At 46.3% G+C, this 27,769-nt stretch overlaps 1 protein-coding gene across 1 annotated transcript; it reads left to right on the forward strand.

Moving 5' to 3' along the window:
- The first annotated feature begins 539 nt into the window (after positions 1–539).
- EXOC3L4 (exocyst complex component 3 like 4) lies at positions 540–26,549 on the forward strand. The gene is made up of 12 exons (XM_079309762.1): positions 540–1,118; positions 2,602–2,992; positions 5,503–6,154; positions 8,679–8,796; positions 9,783–9,908; positions 11,174–11,274; positions 12,298–12,393; positions 14,345–14,459; positions 16,389–16,511; positions 16,808–16,960; positions 18,356–18,477; positions 20,597–26,549. Exons 2-12 carry the CDS (start codon positions 2,659–2,661, stop codon positions 20,757–20,759), a joined length of 2,103 nt encoding a protein of 700 aa, XP_079165888.1. The 5' UTR covers positions 540–1,118; positions 2,602–2,658; the 3' UTR covers positions 20,760–26,549.
- Positions 26,550–27,769: the final 1,220 nt, after the last annotated feature.

The following is a 27,769-nucleotide window of genomic DNA, read 5'->3' on the forward strand; positions in this document are numbered from 1 at the left end:
TCATTTATTGCATCTATCCATCACCAATCCCTCTGATGTCCCTTATCACACAGACAGGCGACATGCTGGCAGCTCCTAAAGCAAAGAAGTGCTCACTGCCCATGGTATGGTGGGACCTCCAATTTAACCCTCTTGCTTTACACCAGGACAGCTTGCTTGGACACCTGGCAGATTGATTTGCCTCTGTCTTGGCATTAAAGGAGCCCCAGGGTTAAATAATTTTACACAACTCAAAGATAAACCAAGTGCCTGTGTTTAATGTTTTTTAAACCTTCAAGGCCCCTTTTTTCATGCTCTTTTGCTTTGAGTTCCCTCCAAGGTTCCCAAATGCTCTGAGAATGGAGGCATCCAGGGCTAGAAATTCTATGGAAATAAGTGCCCACAGGGCAAAGTGAGGATGTGAATATATAAATATTCAACCAGGGAACACATTACTCCCTATTCCTCACCCACGTCTGGCAATCATTACTGGAACCAAGCCACCCATGACCTGCAGAAACAGGGCAGAAGGGGCTGAAATGCAGCCATCCCACACAGCAGCTCTGGGGCTGATTTTGAACCCCCTACCCAGATAATTGGGGCTTCAGCCCATCAAGACAGGACCTCATCCTGAAATCCTCCTTCCCCTCATTGTCCCAGCCATCTCAAGGCAGCAGCTCACCCCACTGTAGAACCTCTGGTTCGAGGCCCCATCTCCACTTGTAAGGTAATAATTAACTGGGAATGCTTTCCCCACCTCTTCTTTTAAATGCTCAGACATAGTGAAAGTGAAACAGTGCTGAGTCTTTTCCAGAGATCAAACAGGTGAAGGTGTTGGAGCTCTCGGGCAGGTGTGGACAGGCCTTATTTTCTACTTTTAACAGCCCTTTTCAGAGGCAAAAGGACAATGGAGAGCAGCACCATGCCCAGAGGGAGCCCCTTGGCCAGCACACCTGTGAGGGATGGTGCTCCAGTCTGCTGAGGTGTGTGAGCTGGCCCAGCCTCTGTCCTGCAGAGCTGCTCACCTGCCCCTGCATCTGCACTGGATTTCCTGCAGCGAGCACCTGCTCTCACTTTCTGTGGATCACACTGGGCTATCCCAGCTTGCTGCATAGGGGATCACTTCAGTCACTACTGGGGTATGTATTCTTTTCCTTTCTCATGGGCTCACACCTCTTATTCCTTTTCCCCTGGCTCTCTCCATGTAGGTCACTCCTTTGACCACTGCTGCTGCTCCGCTCTGCCTGCAGAACCCCCAAGCAAGTCTGAGCTGAGATCTCAGCCTCCTTTCACTGAAATCCCTGGGCAGTGGGGTGCCCTCCTCTCCCTCCCACCCTCTGTATGGGCTGTGAAGGGTGAGCTGCTGAGCAAGGCAGAATGGTTAAACACTTCCTCCCATGAGACTGTGAGGCAGAGTCTGAGCCCCACTGGGCGAGCAGCTCAGCAAACCCACGGGAAGATGCTGTCCCTGCAGTTCACAGCCTGTGAAATAACCATGCACAGGGGAGCAGAACTCTGACTGAGGAATGATGAGATCTATATCCAGAGTCCTAAAACGTCTATTGACTGCAATAATTTTTCAGTCTCAGGCTTCTGTGGGCTGGACAGGCCCAAGACAGGCAGTCCCTGTGTCCCCTCATGAATAGCTGTTTCTAATAATTTGAACTGTTCACCCAGCTGCCTTAAGCCTACTGTGGGGAAACATGGCATTTTCCATCCTCAGGGCACTGCAATGTACAATGGCTCTGTGAACTGGCTGTATCTGGTGCAAGGGAGAAAAGGCAAAACCTCTCTCTTCCCTTTTCCCAAACACCTGGGCCAGCCCTCAGGGTGGGCAGAGGGGAGTTTGTCTGCAGCAGGGCAGGAGCTGAGCAAGTGCAGGGGCTGTGACTGCAGCCCAGCAGCACTGACAGGAGCACTTCTGCCAAAATCTGGAATTGCCTGTAGCATCCCCTGCACCTTGTGCAGAGAAGTTCACTTGACCTTGGAGATATCTGTCCTTGGCATGTTGGGATGCAGTGCTCTGAGGCAAGATGAGTGGTGTGTACTGCCTCCTGTGCTGTAACCATGACAATTCAGAGTGCAGAGATAGCTGTGGCTTTAGTGGAAGGGGCTAGAGCACAGCTCAGACACCTGCTGGGAACCACTCACCCCTCCTGAGCCACCTCCAGCAGCAGCAGCAGCTCAGGGTTTGAGCAGGGCAGAAGCAGCAACAAAACCCAAAGTTTCCATATTCACATCAGAAAGTGGAAATAACCCAGTGAGATTTAGGAAATCCACCTAGAAGAATGGAAAGTGAAATCACATCTTGTTATCCACTGAAACAGTATGTTTACACAGAATTCAATATCTCTGACATCTCGTGATTCTTTGGTGCTGGAAAAATAGTTGCCACTTGCCTGTTTTATGGAGTTAAGTGAAGCTTTCCAGAGCACCAGGTAGAGACCAGCACCTGCTGTCTGTGGATAGAGAGATTTCAGCAGCTACAGGCTACATCTTACTCTGTCCTTGTATTTAGGCACAGGAAAGGAATGGGCCAGATTTTCAGTCCAGGACTGACTTTAGAGACACAGTAATACCCTGTTAAGGACACCTCTAATTCTGCTGTTTTATGCATTTTAGTGATTGCCATCAACCTGTTTGGTAAACCTCCTGCTGCAAGATAAGATAAATAGAAACATGGAGTTAGACACAAGGAGTGTGACCTCAGGACCAGCCTCTCCAATGAACAGTCCAGAGAAGGAAAAGATGGAAGTCTCTTCTGAACTGAGCAGCCCAGATTCTCAGAGCAGGGACAGTGGTTTCTTTGAAAGAGGCATTAAAACAGTGTTTAGCATCCGGAAATCAATACGAAGTCTGAAAAAAGAGAGAGAGAGGGAAGATGGTGGCACTTGGAATGCGAAAAGACTCCTGCGAACACTCAGGAGCTACGAGGAGAACAAACCCACAATCTGTAACAGCGTGGAGAAGATTGTTGAAATATGTGAGCCCATTGAAGCAAAACCTCTTTCAGGTAAGACACAAGACCACCAGTGCCATTTTCTTGGCAGGATAAATGTAACAGTAATTTACAGTGTGCAGGGCTTGGTCCCAACAGAGGTGCTAAAGAACCGTCATCCCTTCACAAGGGACAGGCAGCTGCACCTCTGCATGGACTGGTTGGGTGTTACCTGGCCCAGCCTGGGCAAGACTCTGCCATTGAACATGCTGCTCTGTGGCCTCCTCTAGCCATAGCAGCCTACCTGTCAGTGTGATATTGCCCATCACATTGCAGTCACCAACCTGCTGAGCACACTTTGGGAACTGCTGTTCTGACATAACTATAAGTGCAGTGTGCTATTGCCTGCATTGCCATCCTGGACAATTTTTGCTCTTCAGCTCTCAGACTGGTGGTCCTCTAACTGTGCTCTGTAGGGTGCTGCAAGGCCTGGAGGGGAAGAAAGATGGTTTGGCTATGGTCTGGTTTGGAAGCTCCACTTTGGTTCCTAATCTTAGAGACCACCTTGAAAAGAGACTTCCACAGATATTTTTCTCTCTTGCTTTGACTTTCTGACTGTTCTCACAACAGCAGTGCTGCAAGTATTTGATTTTTGTCTTCCTCAGGCTGGTTACTCTCATGTGTTTTGTCAGCATTTCATAGATAGATCTCAGACAAATTATAACAATTCCCTTTCCCCAAGTGTAAGCAGGCTGCAATGACTTTGATCATGGTTTGAGCATTGCTGTCCTCCACCTTCTCTAGGCAGAGGTGCTACAATGCATTCACCTGGAGATAGACTGAGGTGAAACAACACAAGTTGGCCTTTCTTCAGTCTAAATTTCTTGAAAGAAATTATTGGTGTACTGCATAGGGTGTCACAGGGATCAGATGCATGGGCTGACACTGCCTCACTGCTGTAATGTGCTCTACCCTGCTGGGAAGTGATTTACTGCTTCACATTGATACACTGTGAGCTTGGTAAGCTGGATCTGAGCCCATCTCATAAACTTTGCTAGTCTGATCTCCAAGGGTCAGAGATGAGGAGTGGCAGAAAATGTTGGCACAAGCTTTCTGATCTGAACTAAACCAGCTGAGAAATTGCACGAATAAGGTCCATTCTCTGCCCAATAGCTTGTGTTTGGCCTGGACTAGAGCAGCTCTGCTGGAAACACATCCCATCCTGAGATAATATGGCAAGTGATGGAGATTCCACCATGTGCACCATTAAGCTGCATAATAGTTAATTGCCTTTCAATTGTCTTCCTTCAACCACCAGCTGGCTGATCTTGTATTGCTGAATTAAAGATCCATTTAGCACCCAACATCACCTCCCTGAATAATTATCATAGATGGTGATTAAATGGTGTTTTCTCACTTTGATAAACAGAACAGAATGTATTCCTCTAGTCTCTCACTGCAAGCATTTGTGTAAACACAGGTTTTATATTAATTTATCTAGAAGAGACTAAGTTAATTGGTAGAATTTCCCACCATTCTGAGTGCAGAAGCAACTATAGCACCATACAGGCATGCAAAGATCTATGTGTTCTGTGATACATCAATAGTTTGGTTATTTGGCATATTTCTGTCTTCATACAGATATTCTTATGTTACAAAGATTACTTGGAACATATGGTATGAAACCTGTGTGCAGACAAGCCTAAGGGCAGCAATTATGTGCTATGAATCAGTCTTTCTTTGAGTGTTCTCCAATTTTTCCATATAATTTTGTATGTGTGTGCCCCAGAAGCAGTGGACACCCATGCCTAAGGGATACTCTTTCCCTTCTTTTCAATATTTTTCTTATGCCCAGTGTCAGAGTGGGATTTCCTGTTCAAAGCATCTGTTACAATGCTGGAGACAGTGAGAGCTTCCTGGGGTCTCTCAATAGCTAACAGTGCTCTTGGATCTCCTCAACATATGGCAAATACTTCTTACCTTACTGGCAAATAGGCAGTGGTTCTTGCACAAGCAAGATTTTGCAAAAAAAATGGGAAACTCAGAATATCTCAGCCACTTTGGGGGTAGCAGTATTGGGTGACCTCCCCCCAGCCACCACCAGTCAGCTCTAGCAGTGCGTGCCAAAAGCAAAGGAGGTGGAGAAAACCCACATGAGACCTAAGCACCAGAAGCACCACAAACCCACAGATTTAGATGCCCCTACAATGCCCACACCTCCCCAAAACTCTGAGGACCACAGTGCTCAGCACTTGGGAAAAAACATCCCTGGTGCAAGGCTGTGCTGGGCACCTGACTGTGGGCTCACGTGCAGGAGGCTCTCTCAGGACCCTGGTATCTCTGAGGACATCCTTGTGGGTAGGCTGGGACAGCCATAACCATGGAGAGAGATATCTGACCCAAGAGCTCAGGTCATCCAAAGGTGTCTGTCCTGCTGTGCTCCCTCCCACTACCCCAGCCAGTCCCACTGCTGGGACCTGGCTATTCTGAACAGCCCCCTGCAGGTCTCCCTGTTGGGCACCTTGTCCTGTCACCAATGGCCTAATGCCTGCTTTGTCCCAACCCCTTCCCACCTGTTTCTGCAGTAATGGAAATCAATGAACTTATTCAGAAAAGACAGCTTTTGGAAGCATTTGCAAGTATCAAGTTAATGGAAGATGAGACTATCTCTGGATGGGATTCTGAGAAATACAGTGATAACCCCCAGGAGTTTGTACGGAAATCCAAGGATGTGGATTTGCTTTATAACTCCATCACAAATGCAATCCAGTCCATAGTGGAGGAAACACTGGAGGATCCCACTTTACAGCCTACCATGCTGACCTCCATGGTGACTTTAATTGCCCATGAAGAAGCAGCTCATCCCAGCACAGACAGTGCTGCTCATCCTGGGTCAGACTTGCTCGGCAGGCCCAGAAAGTGGAGGGAGAAATGGAGGGAAGCTATCAACGAGAGTGCAAGAAAAAGAGTCCTGAAGGCACCCATGGCATCAAGGCAAGAAGGAACTTCTTGGCTCGATCTCCACTTACACTTCCTCCAGGAGCAGCTGAGGGAAGATTTACTGAAAATCAAGTCATCAGTAAAAAAATGCTATCCAGAGGAGTACCAGGTGTGTGACACATATGTGGAAGCTTTTCACAATGCCATTGCCTCGCATTTGCAAGAACTCTCCCAGGGACCACTGGACTTCCAGGAAATCTACACCTTGCTTGACTGGGTGGCCAACACCTACCACAGGTGAGCTGCTGTTTGCCACAGTGCCTCTGTCTTGTCCAGGGAGCCATGGGGCTGTGGGGTACTCCAAAAGCACCAAGCCATTCTCAGTTTTCCAAGCAAACAAGTGAGATGTAGTGACTACACTGGAGCCAGATAGCAAATCTATTAATAGGTGGGGGCAAAGGTCTGTGGATAAAACACTTACTGCTTTTTTACAGATCTACATTACCCCATTTTCCCCTCCCTCTCTCACTTGCTGTTCCCACATGCCAGGAAGCTACTCCCTGCATTTGATAAACCTGCTCTGATAAACCTGCTCCTTTCTGAATATATTTTGCAAGATCCAACAGCCATTCAGTGACTTTTCCAGGTGCAGGCAGGGGCCTGTGGGGGAGGTATTCCTGTTTAATTAAAATTGTGATGCATTTGGAAATAGGCCATGTGAACCCCCATACATGGGCCAGAGTTGTCTCAAAGAGGAGTCAAGACATCATTGAGGGTAATTAGACACGTGAAAACAAAGGCTCTGTCTCAGATGTGTCTACTGGTTGAATGGGAGGGGTTTAAGACATAGCTCCTTGTAGCTCAGGGGTCTGGAAAATAAGCATGTGAAACAGTTATGTCAAAGCAAAATTGTGTCTGTCCTGGTAGCTGATCTTCAGGTATGGCCCAAACCAGATGCTCAAGGAAGGGACAAACACAAACCCATTGGCAGCCCTCAAATAAAGCAAAGAAGGATCAAAGGCAGGAGTATCAGCGCTGAGCCAAACAGTGGGTTAGAATGGCCAGAAAGGGAACAGTGACACAGCAGGGCAAGCAGCAGCACCCTGTTGCCCAGAACATCCCTAGCCTGGGGGGGCTTTTGGGTAACAAACATTTACACTCCAGGGGTCTTTGTTTTGAACAGCCCTGAACAGGTTTCTTCTGTGAACTTATCCAGTTCTGCTCTAAAACTCCCCCTAGAGTGTGGTGATCATAATGACGTATGTAACCACCCCATCATCACAAATTCCTGCAGATCTCAGAAGGGAAATTCCTGCATGGCCCCTCCCCAGCATTGCAGGAGAGCAGGGAAATAAATGACCTTCAGCAGCCAGGTTCTGTACCAAAGAAAAGTGCCCCCACCATATTTATCCAAATTGCTGTGAAGGGATTTATTGAGAGTTTGAAGTTATTTTGGGCACTGCTTGCAATCACCTGACTGTCCTGTGCTGTTTTCATTTGATTTTCCCATTCAAAAAACTTCATTGTCTCTTGGAACAAATAATCAAAAAGGAAGAGACAGGCCCAAACTCATTATTGATGTTACAATTGAAACAAATGAAAAAAAGAAAAGAATGAGGTGGGAATAAGCCCCTGGAGTACACATTTGAGATTGTCCTTGCAGTCATGGTGGAGAGTCCATATTTAAATCTGTGTTGTCCTTTAGAATGAGAAGCAGGCTCTGGCAGCAGCTGGGTTGTGCAGTGATCCCTGTGTAGAGATGTTCCTCTCTGGGAAATCTGTACCATGACCACAGAAGCATTGATTCCAGGACACTATCAGCAGCTTGAACTTGTTTTCTGCTGAGCAGTCACTCTGCAGCAGTCTGACCTTGTACACTACAATCCTCACTTGTATCTGAACCTAACTGTGGGTGCAGTGCTGGAGTGGAAATGGGAACCCTTTTTGGTGGCAAATGTGCAGGCTGTGTATAGGACATAGCAGCTGTGTTCCCCCATTAACAAGGTAACAGCTCAAAACTTAGGCCCCACCTTCACCAAGTGCATGAATATTTTCTTCTTTCTCTTTTCCACCTTCACTGCCCTGTGAGATGCAGTGCCTGCACAGGAGTAGCACATTCAATTGGACAGGCTAATAACAATTTTCCTGCCCCAGAGAGAGGAACACAGGCACTCCCTCCCTTCCCCTGCTTCTGTGCTAATCAGCTGGCCTGATTGCAGGTCAGTCTGGAGGAAAGTGAGCAGCAAAGGCTGGAGTCAGCTGAGCTCTTTCCTCTGTCACTGCACGTCCACCCACCGCTTCCATCTGCAGGAAGCACGGCTCGTGTCCCAGGCATGGCAGTGCCTTCCAGGTCCTGCTCTGCCACCTCCCCTGGGCCAGTGCAGGCACAGAGACAAACCACAGGCTGGCAGGAGCTGGGACATGACACTGCAGAGGAGGCAGGGAGATGGGCTAACTCCAAAGCAACGCGCTACTACAGGAATTACCCTGAAAGGCATTTTGCAAGCTTCTGGTCGAATGAATCAGCTTCACGTTGTTTATTTTAAAAGTAAATTCTCATAGCACTTTTCATGTCCAAACAACTCAGAAGTCTCATGATTTCTGAAGTGGGCTGGAACCTTAGATCATTTTGGGTTTGAATAATTACAATTTTGAATAGAAAGGAAAGATTTTCTTGTTAAACCTTGAAAACAAGCAGTACAATTTAAGCTTTAAGTATATTTCTCATGGCTTAATAATTATGTAGCTCATGCTGCATGAATATTCCATCAGTTTATTCACACTCTGAGGCATTATAATTTGTTCATTTGATTCTTTCCAGTGAACTCTTTCTGGGTCATCCTGAGCTCAAACCAGAGGTTAAGACAGAAAACCTGTCCTTGCTGTTAACACCAGCTGATTGGGATAAACTGAAAAACGACTACATTGCTTCTGCAAAGGTGAGAGTTTTGACCTAGTCCCCACATGCCCCCAGGGAAGGTACAGGAGCCCCAGCCTCCCAGACAGAGGTCTTGGATGACTGCATTGTGGTTTCCAGCCCCACCAGCTGCTGAGCCCTACTGGCTCTACACAGAGTGGCCTGTACTCTAAAGCAAAAAATCCCTGAATATCACCTTGGGGACCCAAGCAGAGCCAACAGGACTGTACCAGACCCACTCAGTATGGCAGACACTTACTGGAAGGTAATAGCTGGGCTTCAGCAGATTGCACACATTGCAAATTTAGCTAGTTAGTTGCAATGTGTACAATGCAAAGGCATTTTGTTGGCTACTGTCACTCTGTGGGATCTCCCCCAGCACATCTGAGGTTTGCTATTGGCAGACTTTGGGCATCCCCACCAGAGGACAGACTCATGGTTTGTGTCTCTGATGAAGCCACTTGCCAGTTGTCCTTCTTCAGTCCTTGTCTGGCACCCTGTGTAAGACTTTCCTGGCTCTTTGCTGGGCTCAGACATTTTCTTGTAAATCATTTCTGAAACAGGGCAGAGCGCAAGGTGAGCTCAAGGTACCCAGCTGAATGAAATCAGTATTGCTCCATCGTGCTGGTGAAAGATCACTTTGTTTTACCAGCAACAAGATTGATTTATCAGCCAGGACTGAGCAGTGCTGCTGTTTACCTGGCTGGCTGTACCCCGGAAAGGACTGGTTTGATCTTTAATCCTCACCTGGTACATATGCTGGAGGATTTTGCAATCAAACAAACAGCTGACCCACTGTTTCCCTGCCAGGAGAATGACTCTCCTTTGATTTGGGAGTACCTTGCACACACACAGCACAGCACCTGATTTCTCCTGAGGTCTGGAGCAAGGTCTGTGACCCTGCTCACCTTTCCATGCTGATGGAGCAAAATGCAGCAAGGGGCTGCACTCGTGTTTTCTTCATTATCCTGAGCTGCACGTTTCCTTCCTATGTTTAACATTTAACAGGGGAAAATCAAAAGTTATTTTGGAAACATCCTGAGACTAGAGGTCACGGAGAAGTGGGAGAAGGAAGTTCATTCAGAAGAGCAGGAAAACCTCTACCACGATTCACTCTCCTTTGATATTCAAACGGTATTTTATTAGCTGGGGAAAAGGTGGGGGGGAAGGGACAGGGAGGGTCTCTGTGGCTCCAGGGAAACCGGACTGTTTCCTTCTGGGGTGGAGGTACCGCCTCCTGCGATAATTTATGTAAGTCACACACTGACAGAATACATTAGAGCAGAAAATGCCATTTATTACAACTTTTAGCTCTCCCGCTTGCCTTCTAGCTGCAAATTAAACCTGCTGTCAATTGTGTCAGCAACATAATAGGCAACTGATTTTAAAGTCCCTAAACCTCTTTGATTAGGAAGAAGAAAGAGAACTGGAAAAAAGGTGGAAAGAAAAGGTTTATTTGAAAAAAACCTTTGGCTTAAAGAGCAACTTTGTCCCAGGGCTATGAAAGCTGGGGAAAGGCTGTAGGCAGTGACAGCCACTCCAATTTACACAGTACAAAAAACAAAAGCCCCTACTAGCTTTAGAGACTACTGGGTAATAAAGGCAGGAAGGGTTTGGATTAATTCTCGTCACTCAATTGGTTGAGTCACTTCAATTAAATAAAACTAACAGAAAAATAGAGGGACAGAGAAAGAAAGAAAGAAAGAAAATCAAAGAGTTTTGCCTGCTGATGTGACTCTTTTTCCATAGAGGAATATTACACATTATGTGATCACAGGGAAGGCAGGTCTGAATTGATTTAGCAGATGGATAGGATGCCGTGGGAAGTATCAGAGTAGGGCTGCAACACACCTCAGTCTGGAAGTGTAGCTGGGGTTGTGGGAATGGGAATCTAAGGAGTTCCAGTGCAAACAAGAGTTCAGGGTGATGCCTGACCCTCTGTGCTGCCCTGGTATCACTCCTGAGAAGGGGGCTTGTGGGCCCTAAGGGATGGGGCTCATAGTCACCCCTATCATGGGGCCATACACGAGACACTCTGCTCCCCTTGGGCTTTGGGTTCCCTCCAGCAATTCCCCCAAAAGAGGAGGATAACACCAGGACACCTCAGAGCTCCAGCCAATACCACCTCTAACGCACACTCAGACAGCAGAAGGGCATGAGACCTTTAGGGGTGAATGATTACATCACAAATCATTTGGTGCTTCTTGGCCCATTATAATTCCTGCATTGTAATTTTTAGTACTGCCAGAGATTAATGAAAATCTCCTGGCAACAAGTTGGCTGTTTGCCCCTTTGCTAGGTGAGCCATTCTTAACAACCGAAGCTGCATGAGATCCTTGAGAAGGATGTTTCACCAGTGCTTGTCCCACTCACTGGAGTTTCTTAATTCCCTTTTCTAGATCATTGGGCAGCATGTGAAGTTATCTGGAGCTATCAGCAGAAGCCTGGAAACAAAAATGCTTGAGTTGTGCATGGCAGAGCTGCTTGAATTCATACCAAGGTCATCACTGCTCTGAACAGCACTATCTTTATAAATGAGTCCCACACTGGTAAAAAAACATGGAAAAGGTCCAGGCATTGGACCAGATATTGGCACTGAGCAGGCACAAGGCTGCTCCTGGGAGAATCAGAGATCACAATGACCCCAGTACCAAGAAGGCTGCAAAACAACTTGGGGGGAGTCATGAACAGATTCAGATGGGATTCTGTGAGTCCAAAAATCTAATGCCAGAGCTCTGGGAAGTAGCTGCTACCTGGCAAGCGATGGGACCACTGCAGTCCCATCCATCCATGACTTTTTTACATTGGATACTGGCCACTTGCAGCTTCAGTCATGAGCAAGCAGTGGCTATGGACCCCTCGGACCAAAAGCCTGTTTGCCCAAAACATCATTTAGGTATCCTGGGATGAGTCCTGCTGAGTGGTTTTCTCTGGCATCCCATGGCTATGGGCATAAAAAAGGGCTGATGAGACTCTGCTATACCCTGGCAAAACACACAGCTGGGCTGCCTCCTGAGTCCCTTAAAATTTACCCAGTGTGCAAAGGAAATTGCTGAAATACCTAACAACCACACTGAGGTTTTGGGTGGGAGGGAAGGTAGGTGTGCTGCCCTGTTCCTATACATCTTCTGTTATAAAATCAGCCCTGTGTGCTTAAAAGGCACATAATGTATTGCCCCAGAAGCCAGAGAAATGGAGGCTCAGACTTATAAGCCTGTGTACCACACCTGCAATTAAACCTTCAGCATGAGGAAAAGTCAGAGATTTGGCCTCCCAACATCCCTGGCATGTCTCCAAAAGTGCTCGTACCTGCTCAGGCGAGCGCATCCTAAACCCACAATTATCTGCCATCTATTCCCCTCCACTGCACACACATGTTATGACAGCTGGAAAAAACTTGTCTGCATACAGAGGGGACAGGTTGGGCCAGCCACAGGTGTTTCCTGACAGCATCATGTACACAGAAGATGGGGCATCCTCAGTGCCCCCAGCATTAGTGTTACCTGAGTGTATTTTCCCCCAGGTTTGAGCAGGAGTTCATGGCGTGGAGCACTGCCCAGGACAGCCCCATCTTCGTGCCCTATCTTGTTGCCTACATCAACAGCCTCCATGACCTGGTGTAAGTCTGCTCCCCCTGTGTTGAACTGCCTCATTTCTGGAGTCTGGGAGAGTGGCAGGATCTGGAAAGGAAAGACCAAACTTTCCTTGAGGTGCCTCTGTGGGTGCTCAGCCTCCAGCCCTTCTAATCTCGCAGGAGGATTTTCCCCAAGGGATGCCAATAAAAGCCACATGGGTGAAGACAGAGAAATGCAGATGGATGTAGTGCTTGCATGAGAGTTTTGAACTCATTTTCAGAGCATCTTTTTCATCCTCAGGGGAGGTTTTTTTTAATTCTTTTTTTTTTTGTGTTCTGGAGGTTAGCAGAATAAACTCAGAAACATGGCCTCAAGGCTGCAATTGGCACTGGGCTGGAGGAAACTCGATGAAAGCTCTCAACCCAAAAATAAATGCCTGCAATTGCTGCTAGCATCTGGAACTTCCAGGGCTTTGCATGATTTATCTGCTTCAAGCCATTGGAAAGTGCCTCTGATGAACAGGTATCATGAGGCTGCCTGTCAAAGATCTATCCCTCACCCCATAAGTAGGATGGTGCAATGAGAGCGTGTCCCAGGGTCTGGTCCATCAGCCCTGTGCTGAGGCTCAGGGGCTCATCAGCATCTGGGGACATCTTTGCCATGCAGATGTGGTGCTTTTGTTCGTCAACCCTCCAAACACCAGAGGACTAGAGCGTGGGTTCTGGCCACCGGCAAGGTTGGGTTGTGATTTCCAGCCCCTGTGCTGCTCCTCTCCGGCAGGGATGCGAATGCCGAGTGCAGTTCAGGGGATGGAGCGGATTCGCGCTGCGCCTCGCAGGGGCGGGCGGCTCCAGCCGCAGCGAGCATTACCGCCAGGGAGGCTCTAGATGGCACGGTCTCTCCAGCAATGCTCACCCCGCCGAGGAAATGGCTTTCCCTGCCTCCTGCTGCCCCCTCCCTCTGGGCAGTGGAGAGGGGGTGAAGGGACACGCCAGCCCCAGGCAGGGAGCTGGCAGTGTTTGGGTGATGGGTTTATTCCTGAGTCAAGTTAAACATTCATCAGCTGGGATGATGAGATGTGGGGCAGAGGTAGGTGTCCTAACAGCACGATGGTTTGGATGTTGGACCCAGACTTCAGGTGTTCAACTGGAGTAACAGTCCTGAGTTCCAGCCTGAGATGACAGGGATGGTGTTGGGGGCTTTATAGTCCTGCCAGGGCAGCCTCAGACATATCAATCTGGGCAGTGACAGGAACCTGCTGTTCTCTGTGTTTACAGCAGTGGATGTGGTACATCCAGTGATGCTCAGGTATTGCTGGTGATGCCTTTTTTTGGTGGTGCTGCTGCTGTCTCAGTTTCCCCCCTTTACCAACACTGAGCATGTTCCAGTGGGACAGGGATGGAAAGTGAGAAGAAAGCCAGGAGGTCACAATGCCCCTAAAGCAGACACACACACTGGGAATTTCACTGACATCTCAGAACTTTTCTTTCTCATAAGGTAAAACACTGCACAAGTATGCACTGTCCTTAGGAAATTCCACAGGTTTCCTTCCCCATCGTTACCATCCCAGCTGCTGCTGACAGACATTGTGTGGAGTGAATCAGAAGGCTCTGGGGGACACAGGAGCTTTCCCTTCTCTGACTTTATTATTTACTTTTTCCCCACAGCCCTCAGCTCTCTCCCAGGCACCTGGAAATCATTTAGCAGAGGTGTTGCTCCTACGCAACTGCTCCGCATGGCTGCACTGTCCCACCTGATGAGGAAATCTGAGGGGGGTTTTAACCACAGTTACTCATCTGTGATTAATTTTCAGTGTACAGGATTGTGCAAAATGAGCCATTACTTTGACTCAGTAAGTGTTTCCAAGAGGAAGTAGTAGAAATGCAAGTTTATTTAAAAATAATATCTAACATGCCAATCCAGATAACACGCTTAGAGCTGTGTAATAGTTTACATTTTAACATTAACTCATTGGTGATCTCTGTCTCTCTGTAGGTCAGGGTTAGAAACAGCATTTAAAGTCAATACTGAAGAACTGCAGAAGATTTTGGCAGCTCTGACAAGGAACTTCACAAACATTTTTTTAACAAAATTAAGAACAAAAGCACAGGTAAGAGGATCTTGGCTACATTATTTCCTCAACATAAGGGTTATGTGCAGCAGCTGGGGGTCATTGCCCTTCCCTTGTCTCACCAACTAAACCTCATTTTGCAGCACATGACCTTATAGCCCCTCCAAAATGCATTTAACACTGGTGGAAATCCCCCTTAAAAAGCAACATTTCCAGCATCCTGGGAATTTTTAGCTATGAGCAATGATACATTTTTCAAGCTGTTAATCAAAATAAAAGGATATTTAGCAGCTTCCAGTCTCTCGGGCAAAGCAGTGGGGAAAATCTTATCTAAAGTGAAGCACTAGAGAGGCCAGCAGAACACCACTAATGGGACACTTCTCCTTCTATCAAATAATTTGGATTTTTCAGGACTTTGACTTATTGATTCATAGGCCTACCATCACAGTCTTTCAGAAACCTCTTCAGATAGGACAGAATTAATTCTGGTAGGGGTGATTTTTCCAGGCTGTTCCCAGGGTGACAAAATACTGTTCCAGAATGAGGATGCTAAAGGTCTTGTATCAACTGCTAAAACTCTGATAAAATTTGACTTAGAGGTCTAAAAGGCAATGGGCTGCAATGGAGTTTGTGCATCTCAGGTGCTGTAGATGAACCTTTCTGTTCTCAGGCAGCTGGGGCTGCTAGCTGCAGCTGGTATTATAGAAGAGATGGGGGCAATCAAGCCTTTGGTCCCATTCCTAATTCACTTTCTAAATCCCCAAACATAACTTCCAGAAACCAAGACAGTCATGGAACTTCTCCAACCTAAGGCAAGCCCTCCTGGCCAAGGGGACTTTCCAGGGACTGCAGATCTTGTCTTGGAGCCTAAGCAGCAGGCAAGGAAAGGCCCCGAGCCAAGGCATTGAGCAAGAGAGCCGAAATGTCATGAGAACTGAGAGAGGCCGACTGAAAGCATTTCTAAACAGCTCTCCAGCAGGCTGGGAGCACAGCAAGGGGGAGATAATTGGGAAGGAGATTGCCAGGAGTCTAAAGGCAGAGATCATGAGAGCTAGGAAATAAAAAGGGGACATACCAGAGGAAGGATATTTTGCATTTGGCCTTTAGGGAAGTGTCCTCCAGGTGCCAGGAGTCTTTAGCAGTTATTGCTATTTTTATACAAAGGAACATTAGCTCCAGGGACCCAGCAAAGGAAAATAACCTGTTAAGGACACTTGGTCAGAGTTAGTTTGTACCCAGGACAGATGGGAAACGTGCCAAACTCCCATTTCATCACTAACCATGAGGTGAAAAGCTGCAGATGCTCCCAGCTGCCATTCCTACCCCCCCACCACATCAGAGCAAAGAGCAGGAGGAAAATCCCAGCAAGACTTCATACAGGTCTGCAGGAGTACAGACAGCCTCCTGGAAGGGCTGTGAACACAAAGAGCTTGATTTCCTTATGGGGAAGGCTGTCGAGGTGATGGATTACTGGGCTAATTTCCAACAGATTCACTACCAAGTGACTTCTTGTTTCCACAGCTGGTGCAAACCCTGTAACACTGTAACACTGGCATACATTGCCCACCACAGCCTGTTCTAGTCATGCCTGAGTTGCTTATGATTAACATTCTCGTCTCTCTTCCCCAGCACATTAGAGAAACAAATTTATTTACCTAAAGAAATAGAGTTGGTGGATCAGAAGGTGTCACAGAGCAAGGAAATGAGGTATCCCAAATAAGCCTTTAATAGCAAAACATCTCCCGCTCAGGGCATGAGGCTTCTCCTCTCTTCACTGGGATGCCTACCTAGGAAGGGGAGACATGGGTGTGAATTGCCTGGGGCAGAGAGAAAAACCCAGCCTGGGGGTGAAAGCTCTGTGCTTTCAGTTCAAGCCTGAGATCAGGTGTAGAGCTGGGTTCCTTCAGCTAGGGCATCATCAGCTACTCTGAATATATCTGTTCCCTCAGTGAGTTGGTCTTTTTTCAGCCACTCCTAAAGAAAATCCTGACCAAGAACTGGATTTTGGCGACGGAAAGGCCGGACTCGCTGGCCTTGGCAGTGTCACAGTTCTCTGAGCACCTGCAGCACATGAGGGAGCCCCTGGGGCAGGTAGGCAGCTGGTCCCACACCTGGCTCAGGGATGTTGAGGGACCACACCATCATTTTCAGGCTGTGTAAGACCTGCAGATTCCTCTGTAAGAGTGGTTGCTCTTTATAACTGTGGATAAAGCTGCAGATATGAGCTGCAGATATGAGTGAGTGTGCTCTGATGGTGTGCTGCCTTCCTGTACCTTATCTATGCCCTCAGGTACTGCCAAAGACCTGAGGGCATTCCCTGCCCTATCTCAGTGCCTTGGCCTTCAATGGACAAAAAAACCCCGTAAGATTTGCTTCTTTTTAACCAGGAGCTTCTACATGAAGTTCATAAATATGTGGTGAAGGAATATGTCACACAAGTCATCAAACCCAGATGGAAAATGAACAGGGAGACACGTCAGCAAGTGAGCAGAAAGATGAGCTTGGAAGCTTCAATCATTCACAATACACTCATTGATCAGGTATGTGAATTGTCTCTCCTGCTATCCCCTGGCTGCCCCACTCCCAGAGGTGCAATTTTCCCACTTGGCTTCACAGAGACCCGGCGGCAGGATCTTGAGGAGGACAAACCTCAGGAAATATAAAAATGCTGAAAAGAGAGTGAGCAAGGTGGTTACTGCAGGTGTGGATTTCCAGCCTCTCTGCATTGGCACCTTGTGCATGTTCAACCAGCAGCTCTCTGATGGCAGTACCTGGTGTTTTAACATGTTCCCAGGGGGTTTTGCATAGGGTGGTTCATGTGCTGTAGATTCACACTCATCATGTGGCAGCTCCTTCCTGGGCCTGTTTCTTCCATGGGCCATGGGATGTATTTTGCCACCAAAGGATCTCTGCCCTGGGTACAATTCATGGAGCTGAGTCCCATGAGAAGTCCCATGTGGGTACACAGTGTGTATACAGCAGGGTATGGGGAGAAAGTGGTGGCATCTGAGTTTTTTCTGACTGGACAACTGTTACAACCCACCCCCTTGTGGGGGTAACTGAGGTTCCTGTAAATAAATCTCTTGGGCCAGATAAGAGTAACACAACACTGAGTGACTGGTTTGAGATATACAGATGTTGAGAGATAGAGAGATAGAGAGACAGAGAGATTAGATAGATAGATAGATAGATAGATAGATAGATAGATAGATAGATAGATAGATAGATGGATGTGTATGAGTGTATGTGTATGGCTGGTTTATTTTAAAACAATTTAATTGCAATAGAAAGGGGATATCTAGCCATTTTGATTATTACTTATAGCAATATAACAATATAAAAGTATAAAAACATCACTTAAGAAAATATATAAGGAAAAGAAAGAAAGGATAATAGCAGGTAGCAGACAGGAAATGTATCACCACCTGTGGATCCAGCAACAAGACTTGATTGCTGCATTTTAGGGGTCTGTTGGTCAAAATAATGGTTGCAGTTGGCTGAGTCATCAACCTTTAACATTTCTGTCTCTCACAGCAACATCAGTCTGGGATTTTCAGGGAAGTCAAAGTTGAATTAATTGGATTTTGTGGAAAGTCAGGCATCTAGGGCACTAAACCCCATCTCATAGATGAAGCACATGAAACTATCAGGCAGCAGGAGGTGAAGTCTCTGGCATCTGCTGCCACAATACCCTGCTCAGGGTCTGGCTTGCTTGGGTGCTCATGGGCATTGGGAAGTGCAGGGTCAGGCCTGGGAGAGCTCCTGAGCTGCTTTGCCATTGCCACCCTGCACCCTGCTGCCTGCCCGAGGCAGCCTGTCCTGCCTGCACCAGTCCTGGCTCACACCAGCAAGTGCACCCTGCTGCCAGGCTCTAGCTGCAGGGGAAAAGGCATTCAGCAGGTGCTGCTGTCCCTGATGTGATTCTTTGTTCACAGGGCTCTGATGCTGACTGGCTCCTCCCTGCCATCGATCACATTGCCAGTATCATTGGGGAGAAGAGAAAAGACAAGATCAAGGCATATGTCAAGGAGCTGTGCCAGGACTATCCAGATATCAGGTACGTGAAGCAACAGATCCCAGAGCTGTTGGGCTCCATCCCAGCTTGTCCTGTGCCTGGGCCAAGCTCTTCAGCTTCTCTTTGCTGGTGGCCACACATTAGAGATTAGGATGCCAGAAACAGTGGGAATCTCAACTTTTTTTTTTCCTCTCCTTATGGTTGCATACTTTTTATTTTTTCCCCCGTGTGCTGCATCTTATAATGCACACAAATTACCTTCAAAGCCTTTTCATTAGAGAATGGAATGGAATGGAATGGAATGGAATGGAATGGAATGGAATGGAATGGAATGGAATGGAATGGAATGGAATGGAACTATTTCAGTCTGTTAGGAAGGGATGTACACTGATAATCCAGTCCAGCTTCTGATCACTTCAGGCCTGACCAAAAGTTAATGTAAATTACTGAGGGCATTGTCCAAAGGCCTCTTGAGCACTGACAGACTTGGGACATCAACTACCTCCCCAGGAAGCCAGCTCCAGCACCTCATTAAAAAACATGCTTCCTAATGTCAAGTCTAGAGCTCCCCTGTCAGAGTTTGGAACCATTCCCATGCATTCTATCACTGAATTCCATTTTATTGCTCTGAATGAACCTTATTTCATAGTAAAGCTCCAGTCTGCTTTCCACTGCATCACCAGTATCAGCCCTGTTTGCCAATTTGTAGGCTCCGGATTTGGAGCAAAGAGTTTTTCTTCTGTTCCCAGGCTCAGACCTCAAAGTGTAGCAGCCATTGACACAGTTCAGCTGCAGTTTCTGAAATGGCCTCAACAGAGTCATTAAATTTTGGAATAAATTACAAATTCTTTCTTTTGTACTTTCTATTTGCTGTTCCAAGGCTGCATTCTGAAAAATTTAAAATTCCTGGAAAAGTAAAGAAAGTGACTAGCTCTGTGCATGGCTAAGCAGCTGCAAATCAGAAGTTACCTTCTCTTCTACAGCTCTTCTTTCAACCACTGAGAATAAATATCAGTGGGACAGATTGCAAAAAATTCTATTTTATCAGAGAATTTTCAGAAGAAAAACAAAAACAAAAGTTTCAGCACTGGATGACATTTATGCAACCAAAATAATCCATAAGATTCAACTAATTGCTAGAATACTGAAGTGGACCCTCAAATACTGAGAAAAAAGATCGCTCTATATATATTCACCTCTCCCCAAAGCTGAGGGTCAAAATTTTTCATAACTAGATTTTACTTGAGTGATTCAGATATTCTTCAGGCTTATCTGTGCGGGGCAATTCAAGACATGGACATGTAAAGAAACAAAAGTAATTTCTTAGGTGAACGTATCTATCTTACCAAAAAATATTCCTGCAAACAATAAAACCAAACAAAACCAACCAAATAAATAAAACCCAATAAGGATTTAATCCCAGTGACCAGACTAAGCTGAAAAAGAAGCAGTGCTTGTTCTGGAAAGGATGGGGGAGGTAAATGATGGCTAGTCATCAAAGATGGCTATTTGAAAACCATTTTCCAGTCAGAAAAGCCATTTACAAGGCTTTTTGTGGTACTTTTTCATCATTAGCCTCAGACCCAAGCCAGATTTTAATGCTTGTCCTCTTGGTTTATTTAATTTCTGATTTTCCATTATTGAGTCACATCATTTTTAACAATGAAGTTTGGAAAATGAGGCGGAACCTGCTGGACCTGCATTGCTTCCTGTTCAGGTCTCTGTTAATTTTTCCCCTGAGATCTCAGAGACGTGGCTGAATTTGTATACACTGAGATTACTGGAACAGGGTATGTTTCCAAGTTGGCTTTCCAGCTCTAACCTAATTAGTGCCTATCAGCTTCCTCAATATTAGCACTTCCATTACTCATCTCAAAATAATCATTACACAAAAGGTCCACAGCCTCTCTGGAAAACATGCAAAGTGCATCGGGGTGTGGAGAGAGGGGAGGGAATTCCCTGAAGCAGCAGCAGCAGCAGGAGGGTGTCCCACAGTGTGGTGTGGCAGGAGCTGCTGCTCGCTGGTTTGGTACCTCCAGGGGCTGCAGATTCCCATCCTGGAGGCTCCTGGAGGGCTCAGTCCCTGGCGCTTTGCTACAGCCTTGCTGTTTCTGCTGTCGGTTCTCAGCTGTGGCCGGGTTTTGCTGTTTGTTTTCTGCAGGAAGGAGCACTTGCTGGCCATCCTGGCGCTGCGGGGGCTGGGGCGCGCCCGGCGAGCGGCGATCTTGCGGCAGGTGCGCCGCGCACGGGAGAGCGCCGGCGGCGGGCCGGGCAGCGCGCTCTTCGCTGAGATCGATGCTCCAGTAATCATCAGCTGCTTCTAACGCAGCACCAAAGGCAGCATCCTGCCTCCTCCTGCACTGCCTCCACACGTGATCCAAAATCTGCTAACCTTCCTACTCCTCTGCAAACCCAAATTTCTGACTGTTGTGGAGAAAGGAGTAGTTTCCTGAACTTGCTACCCCAAAGCCAACAGATGCACCAAGACACCACTATCCTGTTAGAGCTCCTGGACAGCAGCTCCAGCCTGGGCACAGTGTCCACCTCATGTTCCATATGGATTCTACTGTTAGGAGGCTGCTCCACTGTTTGGTACAAGATTTAATGTATTTTCAAAGAACAGGAGAAAACCAAAAGCAGTTCACTCAGAGCTATATTAAGGCCTCAGTGCTATATTAAGGCTTGGACTGTGCTCTGCATAATTATACAGCAGCAGAGCAAGAGCCTCCCTCATAATTAGTGCCCATGAGCAACTGAGGGGCAGATCTTGGGCAGGGATGTGGTAGCACCCAAGTTTTATTTCCTCCCCACAAACCAGCTGGCTGAGATGGCATGACACAGGGTCATGATGTTGTGACCTGAGGCCACAAACCACTACCTGCCTGGGGAGGAAAACACTGGGTAACCAAACTCTATGGCCAGGACACACAGCACATGGAACACTCTTCCCTCCAGGATGACCCCCATGGCCACTCTGGCATTTCAGCAGATTTTCCTCAGTCAAGGGCTGCATTGCAAAACTCCTGTTGGACTGAAGATCTGTTCAAGCCATCACATGTAGAGACACGACTGGATTGGATATACCATGTGGAGGGAGGCTCCAAGTTCTTCTCATCCCGAGGAAAGTGCCACCCAAGAAAATGCCTCTAGTCCATTCTCGTGTGTGTTTAAATGCACTTTTACAAATCTATCACAATCTGACTGTAGTATGAAACCAAATGTGAGGTGGACAGACATATGAGATCTTCATCTGGTGTAAACCAGCTTCATCCCAATGATGGGCATGGATCACCATAGGTTTAACTCCACAAAGGATCCAAAGCATTACATCCTGCATCTGCAGGGGAGACTGAAAGAGACATTCAGCAGCCTAAAGCTGAATAAATCTGATTTTATATTATTAAATTTATCATTTAGGTTGCCTTCCACATGATTTAATCTAAGACTTTACAAAGATATGTTTATTATCTATTAAAATGATAAATGTGGATAAGGCATAGCCTTGAACACTACTTTTTTTCTGGCAACAGCATGCTTACAGCATCAGCAGTGAGTCTCTTTTGTTTTCTTTGCTTTGGGTTGCATCAGTATGAATTTCAGCCTGGGTAAGCAGCAGGTGCTGGTGACAGGTCAAGGGAAATGTTCTGATGGATAAAGAAGCACAGAGTGCACTTCTAATTCACAATCATTGTACGGAAATTTTTCTAAGGTAGACTTGTTACCTCCACAGTCAAGATAAGGCATTTTTTCTAAAGATGGCTTTGAAATACCAGATATAAATTGAGAGCTCAAAGCAGGAAATACTGGAAGGAATTTCTACCCTATATCATTCCTCAATACATCTCATGACAATTCCCACAAACCCTCAGCTTGGTGACTCACTCTATTTGCTGTGGAGAAGTAAAATACCATCTGAAACTCCCATTAGGTGTGCAGAACACATGAACACTTTGGAGCTCCTCTCCCCTGTCCTGGGGACATTGTGCAAGCAGGCAGCCCTGTGATTACACCCCTCATGGGTCTGTGAGCTACATTTCCCCTCCCAGCAGCAGGGAAGTGCATCAATGCTGAGAGACTTACATTTATTGTTAGGATTGACTGTTAGATTGACTGAATGGGAGAGGTACAAAGAGGATTTTGACTTTTGCAAGCTAGGTCTGAAACTTCTAAAACTGCAGTCCTGGAGTGCAGGATTTGAGGCACTAAAGCCTCAGTGAGAGATTCTGTGCATCACAAATTTCCCTCTACTGCATATGCATCTCTCATTTGAACACCTCATGCAAGGCAGCTGTGGCATTTTCCCAAGTGCATTATTTAAATGTATACTGGGGTTTTTCAATCTCATTCTTTTACTGACCCTCCACAAAGCAGCTGCCTTTCCTCAGGCTCCAGCTGCCTGTCTCTGGGATTAGATAAGGTGCTCTGTTTCCCTTTCCTAATAAAAGCAAGTTGCTCCCCTGAAGTCATGGAGGAAAGCTGGGCACAATGGTCTGCCTTTTGTCACAGCCTCTCCTGGGACACTCAGATCCTGCAGCCTGGCATCCTGTGAGTGAGGGGCAGGCACACAGCCAGCTTCCTCTGGGAGCTGCTGCTCCCTGGCTGCTTGCTCTTGAGCAAACCAGTTTAAGGTTAACCCCATTATGGTAAGGCCATGCCCCAACAGTGGTGCAAGTGAAGAGGGGGCTCCAGGATAGGTGAGGAGCAGGGGTGCCTCTGGGCAGGGGGATGCTTGGTCTGGGCTGCAGAGCAGACCATGGAGCCAGCTGAACAAGGAAAAAGGGATATGCTTTCCAAAATGAGCTGCTGCTGACCAGCTGTCTTCTGTGGAAGACCCCAGTGTTCATTACAGCCATATTTCACATTCCAAGAAAAAAGAGAAGGCCTCCCAGGGTTTTGAAATGTGGAATATGCAGCTCTTGTAAGAAAGGGCTCAATTATTACCCTGTTAATTCCTTCTGCTTGTTGTTTATCTGTGAAGAAAAACACCATCATCCCTATTCCTATCCTAGCACAGAGTTACAGTGTGTCCCTCCAGGACACACTTCTCATTTTTATCCCAAATTTGTTGTTACATGCAGATGCATCTCTGGTGAATAACACTGTCTCAAAAGTGTCAAACTAAATGAAAAAGCCAAACTCTCTCCAGACTTTGCTTCTCAGGAGTGAATGTTGCATTTGGGAGGTGGGGGGGAGGCAGATCTGGCACAGCAGACAGTGCTGTGTGGGTGGTGAAATATTGGGGTTTTTTTTGTTTCAGAGGTCTCTAATGTTTGTTTCTGGTTTGGGGTGAAAAGCAAAGGCCGGTGACAGCAGCCACAGTGCATGAGCTGGCATTTGCCATCCGAGACCAGCCATCAGGTGCCACCATTTCACTAATTTTGCTCTTTGAAGTTGTTCTTTCCTGGAAGGAAGATATGGGAAACAGACTCACTTGAAGTAAGAAAGGAAGGGTACCAAGACATTGCAATGAATGCCCAGGAGGCTGTCATTCACCTGGGGATCAGAATCAATCAGTCAAAATATTCCTGAAAAGAGCCTTTTAGAGCAGCACCACTAGAATGTTTAGTTCATTGTTATGTGGTATCTTTCAGAAATGATTTCTCAGTTGGTTTAAAATATTAAGGATCATCAATAAGAAGAGGAATGATGTATTGCATCCACTTTACAGTCTGGGTGATGTGGTCTGACACCATTCCAGCACATACAGCTGGGATGACAAGAGGTGCCAGGGCATTATTATCTCAGGGATGGCTGAAAAGTAAAGTTACATTAGTTTTAGGCTTCACTGCTTTAGCAGTTATAGATCATGCTTCTCCCAAGTACCAGTGTTTAGCAAACATTTATCTTCGATATTTTGCATCTTTCTCCATGAAATCTTGTTTTGGTTGAATTTACTGCTCCAAAGCCAGTCATTTTGGTTCTTTGGTACTTCATTTCCATCCCATGAGGACAATTTTATGTAATACTGCTAATGACACCATGACATTACTGCTGGGATTGGCCCACCTCCCCCATAAAACCTGAGCAGGAGAGCAGTCAGGTTGCTGGAGCATTGATTTAAACTATTTGCTATCACTGTCACAGCAAAAAGACAGTACTGGGAAAAAGTAAAGGCTGATGTACATTGATGGGGAGCAAAAGTGGATTAACTTTTTAAAAATTACTACAACTTTCTCCAGTTCCAGCTTGAGGACACTGAGCACATGAACTTTGCCTACCTGCCTTCATCCCTGTCACACAGAGCACTGCAAATAGCCTCTAATACTCTTCCAATGTAGTACTCTTAATTTGCATTTGTAAATTCATACAATGCCATCAGAATGCATTTTTCCCAGAAAAGAATACATAAGGCAGAGAAAACTCTGGAAAAAGGTTGTTGAAGTATTTCTGCCATCTTCATATACCTGAAAGTCTTGAATTGTCAGTGTAAGGCTTTCCTACAAGCTGCACAGAGATTGTAGCTCTTGCTAAATGAGGCAGAAAGAGTAAATGGCAGATTAAAGGTGAGCATCTAAGTCCCAAGACATTTGACCAGGCATAGTTTATGTTTGGCCAGGCATGAAATTGTGCCTGGCAGCACAACTAGGCCCAAAGCCTGAGCTCCATAATGAGTGTGGGACTGAGGACATGCCATGGCTTCATTAGGGGATGCAGGATTATGCCTCAGTTCCCAGGACTGCAGGAGACTGGCATCAAATGAGACAGAAATGCTTTTGTGGGAACAGTGCTACACAAGTGCAGAAAAAGCAAACCAAGCCAGGAGGCAGAAAGGCTGCACTCAGCCCCTGGGAAGGGGACAGCAAACTGTAGCTGTGAGAGAGGCTGAGAATCAGAAGAAAGCCCAGAAAACAGGAATGATTTCACAAACTGCATTCACAGAGAAAGAGAGCTTTGCTTAATATTGGCTAGTGCAGAGCAGTGGCCTTCAGCATCTTTCTCTCTATGGACTAAGGGAAGCACTTCCAGGGGAGGCACAGAACACAGATGTGATAATTGTCTTTCTGTTGGTTAAAAAAATGGCTGCAAAAGGAAAGGAATGTGCTCCTCTCCATGTTCTGTGGGGGTCAGGCACAGAGAAGCTTCTACCAAAATAAGTAGATCCAAACTATCAGCAAAACCATCACTACTGCTGAGGACAGCATGTCACTCCTACCACCAGGGGCTTTTACAGAATCACAGAATGGTTAGAATTGGAAGGGATGCCAGAGATCAACCCAGTCCAACCCACCTGCCATGAACAGGGACACCTTCCACTAGACCAGGTGGCTCATATCCAACAGCACTTCCTGAAGAAGCACATCATGGGTAATCCCAGAACTGAAATGAAGGGAAAACCAAACTAATCACAGAAGTCTGGCACCTTGAGCAAGGCACAAAGAGCTGGGGATCATTTCCCGAGTGACGGAGATCACAACTTTTCAATGCGTTTTTCCAAAACTTGGGGGAAAAATATTTCCTGAAAGAACTATGAATAGAAGCTCATTGAGTGGACAAGAGGCAGTCATGGAATTAATCACCAGGGATTCATGAGGAGGCACAAGGCCAAAAGTCTGGTGGCTTTTGTCTCCAAAAGCACGTCACACACTCGTGGACCGTCACCTTCCCCTCACAGCCCCAGCTAGAGCACAGGAATGAATTGCTCATACTTTCATCTTGAGAGCTCTTCAAACAAACAGCCTTGAGCCTCCAAAGCACCAGTCAAAGCCCACGGTGCCTCTTTCCCTCAGTGATCTCAAGGCTGAATCCATTCTGTGCCTTGCTGAGCAGCTGTTAGTCACCCTCTGGAACAAAGAGCATTCTCCAGGATGACGGGAGCGCTGTCTCGAGCAGACGTGGAGAGAAATGACAGCCCAAGGGCCAGGCTGGGTTGCCTGTGGTAAGATGTTCTCCCAGCAAGCTTGGGAAGGAGCTGTTATTTGGAAGCACCACATGGAATTCCACATGTGACATTTCAATACTGCCTGCAGGGAGGAGGCTGAACCTGAATGCATCATTTCCTCCGCTTTTAGCCCTGGCTCTTGGATCTGGGATTTCTCACTTCTACCAAAATGTCTTTTGCAAGTGATTAAATACTGAGAAAGCTCAAGGTTGTGTCTCCTAAGTGAATTAATTTTAAAAAAAGAGAATTTCTTTGCCTTGCAGCAGGGCAGGAATACTTGAATGGATGTCTAATTTTGTTCTGTTAAACATCCAAAGCAAAAAAATCTTGAGTTAAAAATCTGCCTGTAGGCAGGCACAACAACTCACAGCAGTAATATTCTGTTGCCCAAAGTTATTCACAATCCATTGCAAACAAGAACTGCTATGTCTCCACAATCAGTCGACCTTCAGCCTTGGTGTGTGGATTTAGATGCCATTGTTTTAGTCACAGCAAGAAAAATGAATTGCATTGTTGCTGTTCCAGCTGTATTTCTGGGAAAATGCTTGCATGGGGTGTACCAAACAGAACCCTCAGATGAATAATATTTTCCTCAGTTAAAAAAAATAAAAATATAACTGCCCTTTCAACCTCTGATGAGTGATGCAACTTCTTCCTGATGCAGGTAGAGAGAAGCATGAAGGAGTTAAAAATGTACACAGGACTTATCTTTACACACAGCATCCAAATTATTGAGTTTACATCACAGCATTGGATTTCATATCCAGCACTCATATTTATTTACTTTAGATATTTTCTTCTTTTCTCTAAAGGTGATGTTCAAAATAATTATAATAACCCCATCCATTTAGGAAGTGGTTTAAGAAGGATCCATACCCTACCACTGTGTTACTGGGAAAAATTCTAGGAGCAAAGCACCTTACCCAGTCCTATGGTGAAGGTTGTGCCAAGGCAGGGAAGGCAAAAGAAAAGGTTATTGCCCGGAAGATCCAACAAGATTCCTCAGATGGTTTTTTTTTTTTGAGAAAAGAAATATTTCATTCCATGATCAGTGGGAACTTCAGTCCTCAGGAGAACTGTAAATCTTATTCAGAAATATGTCCTTGTTTACAAAGAAATGAAGGGCTGTTCTCTACTGCCAGTAAATTTGGCAGCAACAACTCAGTTGATTTCAACAGTGAAATATAAGCAACAAGCTCCTTACTGAGTCAAAGGGCTTGAAACACAGGCTTGCCCTCATGGCTACTTGGATTTCCCCTGGAAACTTCCCTCTGTGCCACTTATCAAGACTAAGTTTGCTTGGGAACATGAGCATAATGCCACATGAGAGAGGCAGGAATAGGAAGGGGCAAACCTTGAGGACTCAGAGGGAAGTTCAAAACAGAAGAACTTTTTGGTGTTTCGCTTTCAAGACCTCAAACAGAAGTACTGCTTTTGCAGTTTCCCAGGTGCTTT

This window comes from Erithacus rubecula, assembly GCF_903797595.1.
Source record: "Erithacus rubecula genome assembly, chromosome: 6".
NCBI classification, from domain to species: Eukaryota; Metazoa; Chordata; class Aves; order Passeriformes; family Muscicapidae; genus Erithacus; species Erithacus rubecula.